At 35.7% G+C, this 22,248-nt stretch overlaps 1 protein-coding gene across 1 annotated transcript; it reads right to left on the minus strand.

Moving 5' to 3' along the window:
- Window positions 1-1,386: 1,386 nt before the first annotated feature.
- LOC112045827 (glutamate receptor ionotropic, kainate 3) lies at window positions 1,387-21,965 on the minus strand. The gene is made up of 17 exons (XM_024082180.2): window positions 21,649-21,965; window positions 20,550-20,695; window positions 19,547-19,714; window positions 18,436-18,596; window positions 17,108-17,304; window positions 16,187-16,428; window positions 15,553-15,657; window positions 14,293-14,406; window positions 13,412-13,609; window positions 12,627-12,788; window positions 11,216-11,415; window positions 10,620-10,818; window positions 9,741-9,829; window positions 3,901-4,031; window positions 2,939-3,054; window positions 2,230-2,376; window positions 1,387-1,662 (listed from the first exon to the last, which is right to left on the minus strand). Exons 1-17 carry the CDS (start codon window positions 21,719-21,721, stop codon window positions 1,408-1,410), a joined length of 2,703 nt encoding a protein of 900 aa, XP_023937948.2. The 5' UTR covers window positions 21,722-21,965; the 3' UTR covers window positions 1,387-1,407.
- Window positions 21,966-22,248: the final 283 nt, after the last annotated feature.

Raw genomic sequence — 22,248 nt, forward strand, 5'->3', positions numbered from 1 at the left:
CGACGTTACAACGTTATGCAGCCAAAGTTAAAGCATCCACAAGTCCTGAAAATGTGAGACTTGTACCAGAGTTAACAGAGTTTTCACGGATGAGCAAGAACAAGTATTAAAGGAGTATTATCAAAATTGCGCTCTTATGTTCTCAAATCGATATCCGTTAGTTGGTATTTGGAAAGGTTTTTATTTAATTTTATGTTTTGCTGATAATAATGTTATTACAAAGATCTCAATTGTGATTTATAGGTTAAGTAAAAAACGAAAGTGCTTTTAAATTGTTAAGTGGCTAAAGTCTAGAAGCTAAGAGTCATTTATTTTGTTTAAAAAAATGTATAATGTGGTTTTTATGTTGGTTATATATGAATGAATGAATATTATTATTATATTTGTTTATAAAGAAGAAGAACTTCATTTACTTTGACATTTTACATATGAAGACTAGTTTTGGTTGACTAGTTAAGAATACTACATTTAAAAAAATCTGTTTGTCATAATATTAAAGGATTAATAATATGTTAAACTAAGTCTAAATACAGTTTTTATACATAGATAAAAAATATTACCTTTTATTTTAGGTTAAACACCCAACCGACCCACTGTGACCTGAAAACTGACTCACTGTATACACTATATAGGACACAGTGGATCGAAAGCCATTTTTAATAAAAATATATATTTTTCAAAAACTATTAAGTATAATACATATATTTGTATACCGAAACGCAGCCAATTAGTCTACCTTTCTTCCACTAAAGTTTGACATCGATAGCTTTTATGGTTTTTGAGATATATGACTCGGAAAAAAGGGTGACTCACTGTTCCCACAATCACCCTACGTACACTAGATGGAGGAAGAGTAGCAAAGTATAGAGATACCTCGAATTCAGTTAGTAGAAATATTTCATTTTATGATACTCCTGGCATACGGATACCAATCATAAATGTTTTATATGTATGTATTGCACATGTCGGTACTCGGATCGAGATTTATTATCAAGTTATAAATGAACGCATTCAAAGTCAAATATGCCAGTATCACAGACGTGATACTGGAACTAGAGTAGAAACTAAAATGGATTCTAAATGAATCATTCTCATCCAATCTGTTAACTACACCTATAGGGTAGGCACCTACAGATCCGCTTCGTTCGTATAACACGCATCGCATTAAACGGGTTTTTAATTCTTAGGTAGATTCGTGCGATCCGTACATTGCGGATCAGTGGACGCACTTGCACGAGTATGACTTATACAAATAACACTACGATCCGTTTGATGTGATGAGTCCGATACAAACGATGATGATGTGTGAACGCGTACCATTACTAGGAGCTTAGATGTTCAACAACATAACAGCAGCATTTTGTCATCAAACTAAAAAAATCTATAACAAATAAAAAAAATTGTATTTCAAGTATACTGTCTTCGTCTAGCGAACGCTACACTCAGGCTTCTAGACGAGTGTCTCGAGCCGTGAGACCGATGTGTCCTGTGAGTGTCAGTAGACCTCGCAGACCGGAGCGACATGATCTCATCCTTCTTCTCTAAGTCTAGATCATTTTCTATGACACTTAATTCCTTGGGTTGGCGTTTTACTGGCTTTATGTCGCCGCTGAATTTGAGCGCGAATTTCAGTTCTTCAATTAACTCGAACTTGAATGTTGTCTGTGAAAATATAATAACTATTTATTTAACCTTCCGTTTAACAAATAAAATAAAGAGATATAAATTTAAAGGTTTTTCTTAAGTCAGAAAACATTTATCGATTTAATCAAGATCTCCTCTTAGCATAAAGAGGCAATATGTCGACTTTTAAGTTTGTATAGAAATTCCCTTTACTTCCTTGCCACAATCATAATATCCCTCTTTAAATGTATATGTTCTCATATATCCCGATGGGACACGGATATTATTGGAGAAAGATCATGTGTTCTCCAAAGCACTAATACGAATGACTTCCAAAATAAGCTCTAAATGACATTTCGACGAAACCCAATGTCTTTTTGTTAGCGTACATTTTGAGTCTGACGTGCTTATGGTACGAGTAACATTGGCTACTTAGCCCTTCAAACCAGACTACATTGCTCTTGGTGATATAAGTCAACGTCGAGTTCTTACACAAACAAGTTTACTAATATATACTAATAAAAAATATATAAAAATGCGAAAACACAAATTTGAATGAAAACCAATTTTGGTTTCGAATTTGGAAAAAGTTGGCATAATACTTACACCATATTTCACCGAACGTTTAAACACACCCCACAGCATGTCTAGTATTGATATCAGCAACCCGATAAGGCATCCTACCCCGAGAACCACGAACGCTCCTAACATATTCCTCATTCCCAGCTTCTTTTGTTCTTCATCACGTTTTTCCTGTACAAATGAAATATGTTTTATATAAAGAAGAAAGAAGAAAAAGCTATGTTTTTAAATATTGCAATTCAGTGATAGTCTGTTGATATACAAATGATCGGGCGGGGATCAAACCCTAGCTTGACCTTGCGGATTAGAGTCTAGCCCTTTGAGGGCTAGACTCAAATTCATCATTTCATTATCAATTCATTGCAAAATATAGCGTTTTGATAGAAGTCTGTGCCAGGAGTTTTGTGCAATGAGAGCAGGATTGTACCTTTGAACTTTCGGGTGTTAGTCCACCCTTTTACCTACACTTGTTAAGCCATTTCAGCTATTTAGGTTTTTTACTTGGATCAAGTTTTATTGTAATGGAATATTACCCTTATATCGTATCAACTTCTAGAACAATCTCATTTGGGGAATAAAAACATGGATAATGTTCCATTACAAAATCTACCTGGGCATCATCTAGGCGAGTGCGTTCCATAATAGTATCTACGAGTACACTTACCTACCATCAGGTGAGATTGTAGTCAAGTGAGAGTTTACTTTATGAAAAAGTTATTAAAAAAATAATTACCCCACATTTACCACCACCTCTCTTCTCTTTCCACCAAATTTCTTTGAGTTTCTGAATTTCACCTCTCTCTTTCAGAAGAAGTAGCGCACTGTCAATGTATCTTTTGTATGGTGACTCTGGAAAATATTAATCATGCGTTATAACATCATAATTAGTTATTTTCAAACGATGAAAAAATGGAGAAAAGTGTTTAATTTGCTGCCCATAGTTTTTATTATGCATGACCATTGACCACGCTTAACTTTTCATACATAATATGTATAGTTGTCCAATTTTGATAAATCTTTTTTTTTGGTATTGGATTAGCAGACTTCACACAAGTAAAGAATTAAGAAAATTCTTAGGTATGCAGGTTTCCCCACTATAATTTTCCTTCACCGTTTGAGACACGTGCTAATTAGTTTTTTAATCCTTAACTTGGCAAATATCGTTTTTGTTTACTATTGAAATGAAATTTATACGGCGAAACCCTTATGATTTAAGAATGCCTAGAAAAAAAAACCGGTAAAATCCCATGCGGGTAAAAAACAAAATAAAGTTTTAAAGAAAATACATGTATCCTCTGAGATACACTGCCAAAAGGTCTGAATATGGCATAACACTTCCAGTGTATCTATACAGATACGTTGCCAGGTTAACTATGACGTAAATCTAAATGATTGAAATGATAAAATTAGGTTAGCCAAATTTTCATGAATCTCTCATCCTTTCTCTCTCATTTGAAAAGAGTTAAAACTGCCTCCTTACTTAATTATTAATACCATATCATAAAAAATTTATGAAAAGTTTAAACAGAAAAGTCATTTTTTTCGGAAAGTTTTGCCCCAAGGCTAAGAGTCTGGCTACTGACCATATGATTGCGAATACTATCCCAAAGAAAATATAAAATAAACACTAATTATTAATTCTATTGCTCTGTATTATGTGAATAAAGTTGACCAAATTTGATAAAGGGTCCTTACGTTTTTTCATGCCGATGCCGTAATTTTTGGAATCTAGCAGTCCGCCTACTTGTATTAAATCACAGTGTCGCTCTTTAGTATATTCTATTGACGTAGATTCCATAAAAAATGCGTAGTTTCCTTTCTCGGCTCTGCGAATAAAAATATATTCTTTTATGTTCATAACATTGATGACCTTAAAAAAAATCTTTAGAGCTTTATCTTTGTTCTGTGATAGAAACAAAAACACTTCCGAACGTAGAAATTCATTAATCCTATTTACATTATTTTTAATATTTTTATTTCAGCATTTTGTCGACGTGATTAATAATAAAGTAAGCTTTTTTTTTTTTTTTTTTTTTTTATCTTTATTTTAGGGAGCTGAGTCCATTTTGGACTATGCCGCTCCGTAAGGCCGCCTTTGAAACAATGCTAATAATTTAATTAATTACCTTAAACTTTTCCTATAAAGCTGTAACAGCGCCCTGGCCTCCTCTGATTGAGGATGTGCCAGTGCGCTATTACAGCCCCCCACCTCTCTTAGTGCAGGAAATCTAAACAGTACTTCCCGTCGCACTGCCTCGTTTCTGACACACTCCAACAACACGTGGTAGATGTCCTCTGGCCTGTCACAGTCTGGGCAATTTGGTGACGGAACTTTTCCCATCAGGAAACCAAACGTGTTAGTTGGAATGTGTGCAGATCGGAGTCGCAGGGTATCAACAACGTCCTTTCGGTTAAGAGAGCAGTTGTTAATCCAGCTACTAATTGGTACTTGTTGGATGGTACGAAACCATATACCTTTATATTTTGAGCGCAAGTCGAAGTATTCATGCCACATATCATTGCATTTGTTCTTTACCAAACTTACACAGTCAGAATAACAAGGAGATACATACATTAAATCGCCATCATATGTAGCTTGATCTGCCAATTGATCTGCCCTGCTATTCCCGCTAATACCTATGTGTGATGGAATCCACTGAATTTTAATAGATTTATTTACAGATTTGAGGTATAAAATGACTTTAATAATTTCGTAAGCTACAGGTAGTCCTCGAAAATTCGAGGTGCATCTAGCTAGATGTTGAAGGGCACTTTTACAATCGGTTAGAATTACAAACTTATCAAAACTAATGGAACAAATATAAGACAATGCTTCAACAATGGCTAACAGTTCTACATGCATAATAGAAATATTAGACTGAATTTGAAATTTTGCCTCAACTCCTTGTTGTGGATCCAAGAATGCTGCACCTGAACTAATGGTGTTTTTAGAACCATCTGTGTAAATTTGGTAAAAATCATCGTACTTTCTCTCCAAATACTTAATACAGATTTCGTATAGATGTGTAATATTATATTTATTTTTAGGTTGGTGAATATCCTCCACATTAAAATACAAAACATCATTAAGATCTATTTGGCTAACCCACAAATCCATACTATACATTTCTAATTTATTACTTGTGTGTAGTAAAGTATCTACCCAATCACCTTGAACCGAAGCGAGTAAAGGAATCTTTCTTCTCTTCCAAAAATTAGGGGTAGATCTAGATAACAATAGCTGTAAACAACTTATTAAGTCCTCTTTACTGGACAACGATTTGGATTTTAATAAAAATTTTCCTGCTAAGAAAATTCTACGAATGTTCAATGGCTGTAAATTTAACTCTGTCTCCATAACATGGATAGGTGTACTTTTTAAGAAGCCACCTATAACTCGCATAGCCGTGTTTTGTACTCTGTCTAATTTATTTAAATGAAAGTTACAGCTGTCGGAATATAGGAAACAACCATAATCTAATCGGCTCCTAATAATGGCTAAATATAGGCGTCGTAAATGACGAGGATGTATTCCCCAACCTGACCCTGCTAATACTTTAAAAACATTAAGAAATTTCAAGGCCTTTTCTTTAATTTCTGCAATATGTTTAGTCCATCTTAATGATCGATCTAACCACATTCCTAAATACTTTACGTTAGTTTCTGTTTTAAGAGTTTGACTATTAATTTTAATTATGGCTGGAGATCTATTTGTTCCCTTTTTAAATACGCATATATTACTTTTGGATGCAGATATTTCTAACCCTATCTCAGCTAATAAGACATATAATTTATTCAAAGCGTGTTGGACATGTTGAACACATTCATTAAGTTTTTTGTTAGAAGAGTATAAAGCAAAATCATCAGCGTACTGTAATACTTCAATATTGCAATTGGTAATTTGACTATATATATTAGATGTCACTATATTGAATAGTAAAGGTGATAAAGGGTCTCCTTGAGCTAAGCCTCGGCCAGTATTACGCGACGTAGAACAATGATTTGCTTTGATTTTCAAATTACGGTCTTTTAAAAATTCCCATAAATAATTACACACTTTAATACCTACACCTAAATTGTCTAACTTGCATAAAAGAGTACTTATATCAACATTATTGTAAGCGTTATCTATGTCGATAAAACATCCTACTGTAACTTCATTTTTTGTAAATCCTAATTGTATTTGTGATACTAGCTTAGCTAGTCCATCGAAACAGGAATGACAATGTCTAAAACCTACAGAATTATGTGAAAATACATTATTTCTTTCCATAAACCATTCTAATCGTTTATTAATTATAGAATGAAAGATTTTACAAACACAAGAGATGAGGGATATCGGCCTTAAAGACGAGTAATTATCTAAATTTCGGCCTGGCTTCGGAATGGGTAAAATACTGATTTCCCGCCATTGCAATGGTACAAAACTAGTTGATAAAAATAAATTGTAAAGATTAATCAACCATTGTTTAGCAACTAATGGCATGTTATAAATCATGGAATATGAAATATCGTCGCATCCAGGAGCTGTATCCTTTGTTTTTATTGATTTATTCAGTTCATGAATGGTAATGGGTGTTTCTAAAAGAGTGTTGTCGTTTGTAAATAATGGTTTACGAGGAGAAACGTAATCCGGACACAAACTATGTAAAAGAGCGTTAGATTTATCAGCATCTACGTGATGGCGAGGGACTTTATGACCTTTCAGCCAACGCATACGATGCCACATATCGTTTGTCGATGTTACTTCATTAATTGATGAGCAAAATTTTTGATACGACTTATATTGTTCACGCCTAATATTTCTCTGTGTCTCTGCAACAGCACATTCTAAGTCCTTTAAATTTGTAGGCGTTGGATTACGTCTAAATTTACCTAATGCTAATCTTCTTTTGGCAACTGATTGAGACAGTTCAGGATTCCAATATTCTCTGGGTTTAAAATTACTTTGTGGATTTAAACAATATTTAATATAAGGGATATGTAGTTCAGCTGCTTGGTTAATATTATTAATAAATAAATTATATGCCATCTGAGGATCTTCTGGGAAAACTAAGTCTTTAAATAAGTTATCAAGGTCTGAGTGATAACTTTCCCACTTGGCCAATTTAAAATTTCGTTTCTTCTCTATTTTAAAATTAGAGATGTAAGACGTGTTTATTCTAATTACAAAATGATCGCTACCTAGCGATTCATTTAATACCAGCCATCTTATCCTTAGTGCAATGTCAGGAGAGATTAATGTAATATCTGGCGAAGTCTCGCGTAATTGACCATCAACAAGTTGAAAACGAGTAGTGGAACCATCGTTTAGTACAATAAAACTACTATCGCTTATTGCATCAAGAAGTTGGGCACCTCTATGATCAGATTTACTTGACCACAAAGAGTGGTGTGCATTAAAGTCCCCAAGTATAATAGTATTGGTCATATTGATGGAGAAAATTCTATCCCAATCAGCTTTCGTAGTTCTAATATTGGATGGGCAGTACACACAAATGACATTACGAATTATGTCACAATTACTTATTTTTACGTGTATTATTTCTATTCCAGGGTTGGGATGTTCTACTCTACACATGTATGACTGTAAAGATTTGTGAGTTAGTATAGCCACTCCGCCAAACGATTCGTCCCTATCGCAGCGAAATATGTTGTAATCTCTAACCTTGATACACCTTTCAATATCGAGCCAGGTTTCACATAACGCTGCAACATGAATCTTTTCTTGGATTAACAACTGCTCGAATGCTTGTAATTTTGGACGTATACTGCGGGCATTCCACTGTACTAAGTTTAAATTAATATGTTTTTGGGCGTATTGATCCATAACATTAAATTAACAAATTAACTACACTCTTAATCACTGGAATCTTTGTAATAATGTCATGAAATACAAATTTCACCCACTGCATAAAATATTTAAAACCTCTCTTTATCTTGTCCATCCAGGATTCATCTGTCTTACTAAATAATACTGTCTTGAGTTTTTCAAGTAAATACCTTAGGTAAACTTGAAACTCGGGTATAGTTTCCTCTTCTTTATCATCTCCTCTTTCACCAATATTTTCATCTCTCATTTTCGAATTTTTACTAGTCTCTGATTCACATTCCGACTCCGACCATTCCATTTCCTGCTGCTGGTTATCAATAGTAAAGAATATTTTCCTCTTTCTCCTTTTCTTCTTATTCTTCTTCTTTTTGTCATGTTCTTCACTCTTCGTAGTCCATTCTTCTGTTGTAGTTTTTCTTTCTTTTGTTGTTTTCTTATCCTCCTTGGTCTCTGATGTAGATGGCATTGACGTGGTTTGATAATCCATATTATTCTGATACGATTTTTTAAATTGCGGTGGGGGGGAGGGGGGGACATATAGTAAACCTGCTTTCTGATATGTGCAATTAAACTCCGACATCAGTTGGCGGATTTTTTTCTCTTTCATGTAGACTGGGCAACTTTTTGATAACGAAATATGATTTCCACCGCAGTTACAGCATTTAAATGTGGTGCGGTCACAGTTTGCATGGTTCTCTCCACATTTCGGGCATCGAATTCTATTGGAAGGGCACATCTTGATGAGATGTCCAAATCGCCAGCACTTTGAACACTGGGTTACTGGAAACACAAATGGTTCCACTCGGATACGCATATGGTGCAGGTATATATAAGGAGGCAGTCTGGATCCTACAAAGCCAATTCTTAGCTTCTCGCTTGGAACCCACGTACCTTCATCTGTTCGGCGGTTTAAGCGTTTTACGGAAATTATAGCTTCATCAGATGAGACATTGTTTAACAGCTCTTCAACTGTTATTTCCAGTTCAATGTCTGAGACCATTCCATATGATACCCCTACCTCCCAGGTTTTTTGGATTCTCCAGTTCAACCTCTTAAATTCCCCGTGGCTAATTAATTTATCCGCATTTACGACTTTATCAAAGTCCACTAAAATTTTAAACGGGTTTATATATCTAACGCGCGTAATGCCATCTATATCGTGCACTCGAAATAATTTTGCCAGCGCAAATTGTTTCGGTAATTTTTCTGCATGTGTAATACATACTTGGATTTTCAACTCAGTTTGATTTTGTCCTCTCTGTTTTCTCTTCGAATCTCTAGACACATTTTGCCACTCGGCCTCACTATCCTCGTCCTCCGTCATTCTACGCTTTCGCGACTCCTGTTGTATGTCCTCTAACTCCGACTCAACATAACACTCCTCACCGTCATTCATCGGTCCGCTAAATACCTACAAATGCAGATAAGCGGCCGGCGGCCGTCCGGCCGGTTCGCTAATAACACAATGAAACGAGACGTGTGCCCAGTAACAAGTGCGACGCGCGACTGAAAGTAAGCTTATCTCACCAAACTGGGAGATGTAGACGGACTTAAATAGCGGTTCATCAGTTAAAATAGTTTTTCAGGACGTCACCCTATAAATAATAACAAAGACCGCGTCGTATTTAGCGAAGGTTTTCTAAATGTTCGCCCTAAATAATAATGTTATAAGTACTTAGGTATTAAAAAAAACAATTCTTACTTGTCTACTCCAATATCGTTATCCGTAACAACCCAGCCTTTGGAAACCATTTTATTGTGCATTTCTTTGTATTTCGGATTTGTTGAGTACTGTGGATAATTCATTTAATTAAATTAAACTGTAATTCGGTACATTCGGAGCTGCGTAAAATTTGTTTTTTAGTCGGGAAAGACTGTATTAGGAGTGGGTACGACAATAGACCAATGGGACGTGTATCGAATCACCACCCTTTGGTGATGAGTTGGCCGCTCTTGGCGTTGAGCTATTGAGGCTATTTTATTTAAACTTGCGAATCTTCATACAATTTTCCTCCTCATCACCACCTTTAAGTTTCGTTTATGTGACCAAGACCTTATCTCGGAGAGAGAGAGAGAGAGGAGTTTTGATCGCTGCAAAAGTAGTAGTAGTAGTAGTAGTGAAAAAGTAGGTTCAGTACTTTTAGATATTATTTCTAACATTTTCATATCGTCATTGGACAGCCTTATAGTGTCATAGTGTATAGCGAATGTCGTGTTTAAATCTACGATGCAGTTTCACGCGATTTGCCCAATACAAGGTGATAACTATTTTTTAAAGTCTGTATCGATTCTATTATAGTTTCGATTCTAGGATTCGAAACCATGAATTAATATCGACAGTCACATAGATAATGGATTAACAGAATATTATATTTGTCGAGTTATCTATTCATTGTGCTATCATCTAAAGTAATGTCATTCTAAGATGGGAGAGGGATGGATAACCAAGGCTAAAGCGTGCAAACGAGACCACACTTAGGCCAATTAAGAAAAAATCTCAAACAAGCCCAATCATACCTACCAGAGCTCAAGGGATGTTGTTCTATTATATTTTATTATATTATAAAGCGAATACTAGTACCTTGAAAAAGTCAATGGTAGATCCCGTTGTCTTAGCTCCGTAGGCTATATGTTTTTGTTCGTACAACTCGTCGACGGTTGTAAAAGGCATGACGTCCTTTTCTACTGTCAAAAAGGCAACCAGTGTGCCAACGTAAGAGGCAACCATGACCATGGTGAAGAACCACCACACACTGGTTATGATACGAGGCGCTAGAGCACTGAAATGTAAATCTTAGAAATAAAATTCTATGTGTTTAGAAGTGAAGATGAAAGGGCAGCTTGTTGAAATACTAGTGGCGTAAATAACATCAACATAAACCCTACAGTATAGAGAGCGTTAGTAGATCAAATTTTCATTTCAATTGATGAAAATGTAAATTTTAGTAAGCACTTTTATATCAAAATTACTATTTTCTATAAAAAAATAGTATTTTCTTCTTTTCTTTTCCCTACTGAGAGATAACCCCTCTCGTTTACGAAACGAACATATAACACGTCTCGTACTTTCAACTGAAGAAACGAAAGAAAAAGTGGTGACTAAAACTACGCAATCCGCACATTATGAGAGAGGGATATCACAAAAATATACATTTAAAAAAAAATAACTGCACTTACATTGGGGCAATTTCAGATCCTTGTTGCATGACGGAACCTATGATAAGCCATACAGAATTGGCAAAACTGAACTGGTTATTCAATTCCTCGGGTTGCTCGACACACGGCACGGGATTCTGCCATTCTTTGTTCGAAATACGTCCAACGAAGATCATGATAACTCCAAGGGCTAATTGTACGAATACCATGTAATACCAAACCTGCAATATTTTATTTTTTTTTCTTATTCTTTACAAGTTAGACCTTGACTACAATCTCACCTGATGGTAAGTGATGATGCAGTCTAAGATGGAAGCGGGCTAACTTGTTAGGAGGAGGATGAAAATCCACACTCCTTTCGGTTTCTACACGGCATCGTACCGGAACACTAAATCGCTTGGCGGTACGTCTTTGCCGGTAGGGTGGTAACTAGCCACAGCCGAAGCCTCCCACCAGCCAGAGTTGGACAAATTAAGAAAATCTCAATCTGCCCAGCCGGGAATCGAACCCAGGACCTCCGTTTTGTAAATCCACCGCGCATACCACTGCGCCGCGGAGGCCGTCGAACACACATTTTACAGTCATATCTACTTTTGAAGAAATAACTTAAACCACTTTTGAGCAGCAGTGACTTCTTTGCCAACGGTAAAGTGTTTCTGGGTGCAATAACCAATCTCACAAGCTCAAAATATAAGTAAATACTTTCTTTCGGCGAAAAAAAGGCTTATTCTCTGCTAGGTAGGAAAGTCACCAAACCAATCAGTATGTTTTCGTAAAATTATAAAAATTACACACCACACCGTAATGACGCCAGTTCTTTAAGTTAGGTATTCAATAATTCAATATCTAAATCTAATAACCTGACGATTTAAAAGTGCTTCTAAACTAAGCCTAATTGAAATATGACAGCAATTACTTAATACATTTACAGGATTACAGTTACAGGGTTGTAACCTAACCTTTTTGCAGTGCAGTGGTAGCCCAGTGGATATGACCTCTGCCTCCGATTCCGGAGGGTGTGGGTTCGAATCCGGTCCGGGGCATGCACCTCCAACTTTTCAGTTGTGTGTATTTTAAGAAATTAAATATCACGTGTCTCAATCGGTGAAGGAAAACATCGTGAGGAAACCTGCATATCAGAGAATTATCTTAATTCTCTGCGTGTGTGAAGTCTGCCAATACGCATTGGGCCAGCGTGGTGGACTATTGGCCTAACCCCTCTCATTCTGAGAGGAGACTCGAGCTCAGCAGTGAGCCGAATATGGGTTGATGACGAACCTAACCTTTAAAAAGATTTCTCAGCATGAAGAAGTTAACTTAAAAAGCTAAACTATCTAACTAATCTGAATTTGTTTTAACTCTGGTTTTACACGTAGTACTCGTATTAAAGAACTAAGCATTACTTTAAAAATGATGTTAACGCTTACGTTACCTCCTTAGAAAACACTGCCATAAAGGAAAACATTTCAGGAGGTTGTTTGCTCGGCTCTTTGTAGAGTATACTGATACCCAAACTCATAAATGGCGTAGAAAAGTCGATTCCCTTCTGTCTCTCTGTTGTGATGGTAAGATCGCAAATAGCGAAATCTGCTTTCTGAAAATTATTATGATATTGTAAATTGTGTCACAATTTAAGCAAAAATCAAAAACTAATGATTAAAATCGATCAAACCTACTTTGAGTAAAAGCTAAAATGTCCTTTAATTATTTAACTATTATCATATGTTATATACTCAGTTTTACACAATTTCCGCGAGAAACATGGATTTTTCCGGGACGAAAAGTAGCTTATGTGCTAATAAAATCTATATTCATTCCAAATTTCAGTCAAATCGGCCTAACAGCCGCAGTGTAAAGGCACACATAAAGCGCAGTGTAAAGAACAAACATATAAACACACATACAAACTTTCGCCTTTTTAATATTAGTGCGATGTGATAGGGTGATGTTAATTACCCCAATCTAAGTTTTTTGGTTTAAGCATTTGATTCTATTCATGATCGTACTTAACATTAATTCGGAAAAAGATCTGGAAAACGTTACACAAAACTTTTGCTAGCTAGTTAACATTGATAGGCATAATAAAAAATTTGAATTGAATTGAATTTGAAGCAGCAATATACATCTTTATGATACTCGTATATGAGATTGTAAGAATGTATAAAATTATGCAACGTGTTTTTTGATAATTTATTCGATATTGTTAGTAGAACTTACATCATCTCTAATTTTGCTGATCATTCCAGTCCATGTACCGTTTGGTAGCTGATTTCCGTAAACGTCTTCTAGTTCAAACTCGTAGTTAAATCCCAGTAAATCAGACAATTTGTCGATCAAGTCTATAGTGAAGCCTTCGTAACGATCGTTGCCTTCCAATTTAAATATGGACTCCCTAATGTAGCCGTATGGTGCTGTCTAAATATTTAAAACGTAATTAAATACAGATAATAATTATACAAAGCTCAGCGAGTCGCGAAGCTGAAGTGGCAATGAGCAAGGCCACATAGTTCGAAGAGACTGTGGACGTTGGGGTCCCAACATAGAATGGCGACCCCGCATCGGAAAGCGCAGTGTTGGTTGACCCCCCACTAGGTGGACCGATGACATTACCAGGGTTGGGAGACGCTGGATGCTGACGGCTCGAGACCGTTGTGGTTGCAAGTCAATGCAAGAGGTCTATGTCTAGCAGTGGACGTCTATCGGCTGCTAATAATGATGATGAAGAATAATAATTATAAGCAACATTCATTTAGGTACTTCCTTATGACTTCATGCTAATTCTTTCTTTATAATATTTAAAAGATTTTTTTATATCATGACTAATATTGGCATTTATCCTGCAACTGCCTTCTAATAGCCCAACGTGCCCAACCGTGGATTTTTGAAGTGATAAACTTCTTATGAGAGAGTAAACGGCTTCGTAACGTAACGCGTTACGGAGCCACTCTGTCTGGCTTCCCTTTCTCTCACACATACGGCATAGCATATTTCTGTTTTTTTACTTTTTAATAAGATTATAATTAGATATTTTTGTAATACAGTGAAATTAAAGGATTGTGGTGTTTTTTGCGATTTTAATATTAAATACATTTACGTACCTTAGAGATTAGAACCTTGAAAGTTTTGTTTTTCATTATAGTCTCTTCCCCTATTTCAGTGGCCAATACTTTTGGTCTAGACATATTCAGCGAGTTATCCGACCATGTTGCTATCTGAGGATAATAAATAAAATTGAGTATGGACCAATTTATCAATTTGGCAAAAACTATGCATGCATTACCATACAATATTTAGATTTTTCGTTTCACGTGGTGCATAGTGTTATTTTTATAAGGTAGGATTGCGTAGTATTATTTTTTTAAGGTAGGATTTATAGGAGTACGAGGCTTGACTACAATTTTGAGATGCCTAGTAGACCTATGAATAAAATAATTCAAAAATTCAAAATTCATTTACTTCAAGTAGGCTCAGTTTACAAGCACGTTTGACACATCATTTGACTATTTATAAAGATTCTACCACCGATTCGGAAGGCAGGTTCTGCTGAGAAGATATCGGCAAGAAACTCAACAGTTGCTCTTTTGAAATGAAAAAGTCATACAGTACTATAATTTACAATTAATAACAATTACAATTTCTTATAGTTTTACTTCCTGTGTGAAGGTGGAAGCTGATCCAATGGCCTCCAAGCACCTTTATCGTTAAGGAACTCATCAATAGTGTAGTAACCTCGACTTAGAAGTTAAAAACCCTTAACAGTCATGAATTTACCTAGAATAACGACGATCGATGATCTTTAAATCAGAAATTCCTCCCATCATAACAAAAACACACCTATAGGTTCAGATTGGCTTATTGCTTCTTCATATATGGCTTATACTCGTATATCACTATTTCGATTAAGTCTGCTATCAAACAGAAAACCACATCTACCGAATCGGTCCATTCGTTTAGAAGATGCTACAGACAGACGTCATACTTATAAAACTCCTCACTTTTACATGTTAATATAATAACCGTGGCATAGTGGCAATGGGCAGGCCACATAGTTCGAAAAGCCGATGGACGTTGGGGTCCCAAGGTGCTGGAATGGCGAGCCCGCATCGGAAAGCGCAGTGTTGATCGACCCCCACTAGGTTGCAGTAAACCGCTGGATGCTGGCGGCTCGAGACCGTTGTGCTTGGAGGTCCACGTAGGAGGCCTATGTCCAGCAGTGGACGTCTATCGGCTGATAAGGTAAGGCAAGAATAATAACCGCGATCCATGGATCCAAAGATACTTCACGATTTTAATACGATGCATGAGTTAAGCTTTAATAAAGATAAGTTAATGAAGTGATCTGTGTTTATTATACTTACGGATTGGTTCCCGGCGGGAGTTAGTTCTAATACATCGATCATCACGTTATTCCTTTGACCGAATCCATCAAAATGAAATGATTTCGTCAAACCTTCAGCCTTGCTCTGAAAGAAAGTATCCCTGTACGTCTGTAACTTATAAATCTCAAGCATAGCGTTAATCTCAACATGAGATTGGCTATAAAAACAGTTTGGTTGGCAGCATCATCATCATCATCATCAACCCATATTCGTCTCACTGCTGAGCTCTTCAGAATGAGAGGGGTTAGGCCAATAGTCTACCATGCTGGCCCAATCCTGATTGGCAGACTTCTCACACCCAGAGAATTAACAGAATTCTCAGTATGCAGATTTCCTTACGATGTTTTTCCTTCACAGTTTGAGACACGTGATATTTAATTTCTTAATAAGTGTCGGACTGAATGCGAACCGACATCCTCCGGAATCGGAGGCAGAGGTCATATCCACTGGCCTATCATCATCATCATCATCATCATCATCATGTCAGCCGATGCACGTCCACTGCATGAAATAGGCCTTTTGTAGGTACTTCCAAATATCACGATACTGAGATCCAGTAAAATTCGCTGGGCTATCACGGCTAGGATTATATTATTATTATGTAATTTCTTACCGTTTTCATAAAGTTAAGTAATGTCGAACCATAAGCCCATGAGCCATACTTTTCACAGTCGAGCTCCTGTGTCGTTACATTGACTTTGGTTAAAGCGTCAGATAACATCAAAACTGCATCATATATGAGAAGCACTTCTGTCTTTAGATTTTCTGGTTGTAGTATATTTGGTGCTTCTGCGTTGTAGGAGCTTGTGAACTCCCATAGTGGATTATTGTCTTGTAATTCTACTAATCTAAATCCTGGGAAAATAATAAAACGGAAATCATCATCATCACCAACATCATCATCATCATAATCGTCGTCGTCGTCGTCGTCGTCGCCATCATCATCATCATCATCAAACATCACGATCCTGGGCCGCCTGCATCCAGTGAATCCCTGCGACTGGCTTAATGTCGTCAAAACGTAAATGAAAAAGATATAACAATACAAGCTTTCAATTATTATTCGTTCCGTTCGTAATATTATTAGATATCAAAAAGTATTTATGATTTTTAAAAGATAACAGAGCTAATTTTATACAAAAAAATAAAACGACAGTTTAAAAATAAGACGAATCAACAAGTAAAATTTACACACATTTATAGATACACATTTTCCTTTATACCTATTGGGTAACATCTTGTAGGTATTTCTTCGCTAGTAAGGTGAAAAGTTGTATGTGTCACACGAGATCAAAGTATTTTGCTTCTTGCGCCTCAAAAGGCTTAGGATTCTAATTTAAAATCACTCGCTTCGATACAATTATAGAATCCTTCGCTTGCTCAGGATTCAAACTGGGTACTCGCAGCAAAAAATGAACCTTGTTTTCTTGTTAAATAACTATTAAATCAATCTATTCGTTTTCAAGTTTTAGCAAGACCAACGAACAGATGTTCACTTATAATAAAGAGAAAGAAGAAGATACAAGAATCTTACCTGTCATATTGACTCCACCGTATCTATATCGGCTCATATCTAGAGTGAACAAATCTGGTGAAACAAATATGTAGGAATGTTCATCGGACATCAGACTAACTTGTTGTGCCTGGCAAAGTATCTGTTCCAGGTTTGCCGATGGACAGTCTACTACGAAGTTAACATAGCCGCTGTCTTTTGCTTCTGTCAAAACATCTCTGGAAACATAGATACATACATATAGACATATGATTTGCTAGAATTCAAACCTGTATTAATTCAGCGTCAGTTTTATTATTCTATGAAAGCTATTATTTATTTATATTATTCTATGAAAACAATACAGATATACAGATCGCAGTCAAGGGCTACCTTGACTGCGACTGTATGTCTGTATTGTTGTTGAATGCAGATGCAGTCTAAGATGGAAGCGGGCGTATTTGGAACAGGTACAAGTTTAGTTTTACCAGATCTGATGGTTTCTACGCGGCATCATACGTTGGTAGGGTGGTAACTAAAGTGTATATCAGATAGCATGGTGCGGGTTTCAGTTCGTTTCACGTATTATGGACAGCATAAGGTTACTGTCACTGTACCCATGCTATCTAAGAAACATTTTTCATATCAGCCACAGGCTGTTGTCTACCACACCTGAGTACATTTGAAAAATATAAAATCTTGTGTTGACCTGAGCTGGAAATCGACCTTTAATTCTATTGAAAACCATAGTAATAGAGCATTATCAACTACGGAAGAGAGGTAGTAAAAACCTTTATGAAGCCCATTGCAGAAATCTTTCTCCTAAGGAAAAGAGATTTTAGATCTTAGGCGCATTTAGGGTGTTATGTTTGAGACTGTGATTACGACTATTACCTACTGATGTAAACAAAATGTCTGGGTCTTAATATACGAAGGTCTTATTTTCGTAGACAGAACACAGCCTCTTTGATATACGAAGTTGTTAACACTACCGATAAAGTGCAGCTTAATTATTATCGTGGAAGAAAGACATCAAAATTATCTTATTTTCATAGACTGAACACAGCCTCATTATACATTATTGCAGCGGAAATTCATGTGATCTACCACTTAAAGAAGATCATTAAATATTTAACAGACTTAAACATTAAATATTAATATTCATGCTACCATTTTGGTTACATTATGATTTACGGGTGCTTGCAATGCAACGATTTTGGTTGCACGGGACATTTCAGCGGTTAAACAGGAATATATTTACGTAAATTTACGGATGTTTGTCTATTTTATGACCATTATCAACTAAAAAGCTTGGTTATAAAACTTGGTAAAGATCAGTAAAACAAAAAACTTAAACTATTGCGATTCACCTGTAATCATCTCCACTAAGTTCTCTCACAGTAACCGTGAACATATTGTCGCTCTGGGTACTCATCTCTAAAAGCTTATGTACATTTGACATACTGTGTCCTTTCACGTACAGAAGAGTAAAATTCTTCCACCCTTTAGTTGTTATTAACTGTGTCAGCAACTGTGGAAAATAAAAAAATATCATTATCAGCCTATTTTATTTTTATACGGCCTATATCAAGGCCCGGCTTTCCTCGTTATCTTCCATAGGAGAGAGGATATGAAGGTTAGACCAACACGATTTGATTAAGTAAAAAAAATATATAAGTTGGACTAATTTGCAACTTACTCGTGCTGCTCAAACAAAACATCAACAAATTTGTCTGTCGTTTTCTGAGGGGGACGAGGTACACTCACATCAAAAGTATATAACTAAACTAAACTATACTAAAACTATAAACTATAAACTCTAAATCGTGTTACACACATGTAATTTTAACACAATGTAACACCGATTCTATAGATGCAGTTTGTATGAACACGTTTGACTATGATTATATATTTTCGACAGTGGTAACCTCTTGCGAGGTAGGTCCTATAGAAGGTAGCCTGAAATCTGTACCAATTATATCAACAAACTAGCGCGGTTTCACTCCTTAATAAACGGGCTATCTTACACTGAAAGAATTTTTCAAATCGGACCAGTAGTCCCTGAGATTAGCGCGTTCAAACAATGAAACACTTAAGCTTTTTATTATTAGTATAGATACAACAAAATATATGTAAAATTAAAGTAACTCTCTGTAATTTCAAAATAAATGTGTTTTTTTTCAAGTGGATACTTATTTCTAAATTTGTTTTTATAAAAAATTAAAAAAAAAATAATTTTGAATTATCATGATACAGTTTAAATTGTTGTAAAAAAGATATGGTGATAATTAAAGACGCAAAGTTAAAATTAAAGTGACAAGGGTTCCTAACTAGTCGTTAAGGCGGTTTATGCTATAAATGCATTCTTTTATATTTTTTTTAGATTTACTTTGTTAATTGTTTCAGACAAATAAGTTTTATAAAATAGACGCCCCCGCGTCTACTCGTCGTCACTATAAAGACGTCACTATAAAGACTTACATTATTAAATGCATCTGGGCTAGGATATAAGTTAATGAGCGTCCAGTCCTTCAAGTAAAAGTCATTTTGCTGGATCGTGATGAGAGGTATCTCCAACGTGTCGCACAAAGCTTGAATGAGCTCCGTTGCCAATCCGCCCACGGCATCTATAATGCCAACCACGCCCGCCTGGAAATGTGTAAAGAAAACATCTGTTAAGAAAACATATGTCTGGAGAAGCTTTTATAGGTAAATACCACGATTATCATCATCATCATCAGCAGCCTCACTGTTGAGCACGGAGATTCGTGCTCAACAGTGAGGCTGCTTCTTAGAATGAGAGAAAGCTACGATTATCATGAAAAAATTAAAAAAAAAATTAGGAATAAAAAAGTATAGAATAATGGATTTTATTTATCGTATTCTCATTTTCACAGAAACCCCTTTAATTTGTTACTGGTACGAAGTCGGCCATTTTACATTTAAATGAATTTGAAATTTGTTTTTAAACTTGATATTATAAAAAAATGTAAGTCCGTGTGTTTTTCTGTCACCTTTTCACTTAGTGGTTAAGCTGTGAAAAGGTGACAGAAACGCCACTAAAATGCTTATCCACTAGTAAAATGATTTTGGTTTTTGGTGCAGAGATAAATGTGCTCTTCGCGAAGAACATGTTTAACTTTTGCGCGAAAATTACATCCAAGTAGCCGGAAAAACAGAATTTCCCGCAAACGAATTCGCAGGCGTCTGCTAGTTATAAATAATTCCTTAAATAGAGGGTAATAGATATAAACAATGTATACTAATAAAGAGGTAAATATTTGCGGTAGGGTAGGTGGTGGTGTGATAGGGGGTACTCTCTGGATTTACTAAACCGATTTTGAAACTTCTTTTAATACTAGAAAGCCACATTTTTTATTTTATCTCCATTTTCTCACGGGAACGGGAACTACGCAGTTGAAACCGCGAGGCTACTACTTAATATAGAGAGAAATAATGGTACTTAGTACTATTGAACACTTGCCTTGGCAAACTCGCAGACGTGACCACTTATTTGGAGGAATTCCCCTGTTCTAGGAACTTCCGCTACTAGTGTATTGAACTTAAACATTTTAGCGCTCACATTAAAAGCTTGTTTCAGATCCTCTGCGTCTTCATAAAATATGCCTCCTGAAATTATTAGCTTTACATTATCTTCGGGAGCCTACCCAAGCTTATACTATTCCTTGCCCAAATATTAGGTACGTTTGTAGAATTATGTCTTTTGTTACTGGTGTCACTATTGTTCTAACGATTTCGTTTATCTGCTAAAGATCTATTATTACTTCATATTATTATAAATAACCATGGGGTAGAAGCGACAGGGTACCATCATTTTATGGTAAAGGAAACCAATTGGTCCCAGGGTTTGTGACTTGGACGTATGTTTAAGGGATCCTTTTAGAATACACTAAAAACAATAATAAATAAACATTACGACAAAGAACTGAAGACACACACACACACACAAACACACACACACACACACACACACACACACACACACACACACACACACACACACACACACACACACACACATACAGAACACACTTATCAATCACTCTTTTATTAATCCTATCGCTGTCAAAACAACTTTTAAAAGTACTTCCTTTTCATCATCATCATATCAGCCGATGGACGTCCACTGCAGGACATATGCCTTTTGTAAGGACTTCCAAACATCACGATTGCAAACAGCCGCTTGAAATAATACAAAATACTTCCGTTTATAATAATATACTTATTAATGTTATATCACCCGAGTGTACTCGAGGAACTCGTAGTACGAAGTACGACCACTTTGCAAAAATAACCTAAAAGTGTTTTTGTGATTATATCGGCTCTTTTAACAACTTCCTTGTCTAATTAGTTACAGGCACCTCAAAATAATGCATGGCGAAATACTACCTACTACATTAAAATATAATTCTGAATTAAAAAATAAATCTGAATTTCTCTTAAAAGGTTGACTTATTCCGCCTATTTTAGTCTAGACAGTACCCGTGTGAAGACAGGGGCAGGTCGCTAGTGTGTTACAAAAATCACAAACATTTTTAATTAGCCATTAGTGATGTACATACCAATAGTAAATCGCGGTTTACAGACAACACAAGTACCTATCATCACTAATATAAACAACACTTTCACAATCATTTTAATTATAATCTAATGGCATTTGATTCAAATACAACACTTGACGCACTGCAATTTATGAACTGCACTCTACAACAATTTTAAATGAAAGTCACCATTACATTTTATGGGTTTACATTTCATATAAATAATGGTATTATAAATAATGGTATTATAAATATAATAATGGTATTATAAATAATTGAAGTGATCGGTGTTTTTAATCCCACAATAAACGTTCAAAGCTCGGACCGACGGCCGATAATGTGTTTAGATTTTGGGATACCGGCGCGACAACGTAGTCAGAAATAATCTCGCGACTAAATATAGGTCGAGTTTTCCCGCAAACGACATACTTCTCTTGAATGCCGTCTGCCAGTTGTGTGATGACAAACATCTGGGTTATTAAATTTATTGTGAAATTGATATTGAATTTCTTCTTTGATATTTTTGTATTATTTAGAATTTTGATGTTGAATTTCTATTATACTTTTTTGTGACAATCAGAAGGTAGTTTAGAATTATTTTCATGAGTTAAATAGGTATAT

Source organism: Bicyclus anynana, chromosome 13 (assembly GCF_947172395.1).
Source record: "Bicyclus anynana chromosome 13, ilBicAnyn1.1, whole genome shotgun sequence".
Classification (NCBI taxonomy): domain Eukaryota; kingdom Metazoa; phylum Arthropoda; class Insecta; order Lepidoptera; family Nymphalidae; genus Bicyclus; species Bicyclus anynana.

What these genes read in the sequence shown, in the direction of transcription:
- LOC112045827 (XM_024082180.2), bottom strand. Translation starts at nt 21,721, where the DNA reads ATGATTGTGAAAGTGTTGTTTATATTAGTGATGATAGGTACTTGTGTT. An exon ending in GAGGTGGTGGTAAATGTGGG is followed by an intron (nt 2,377 to 2,938) that starts GTAATTATTTTT and finishes TCATTTGTACAG; the next exon opens with GAAAAACGTGATGAAGAACA. An exon ending in AACGTTCGGTGAAATATGGT is followed by an intron (nt 1,663 to 2,229) that starts GTAAGTATTATG and finishes ATATTTTCACAG; the next exon opens with ACAACATTCAAGTTCGAGTT.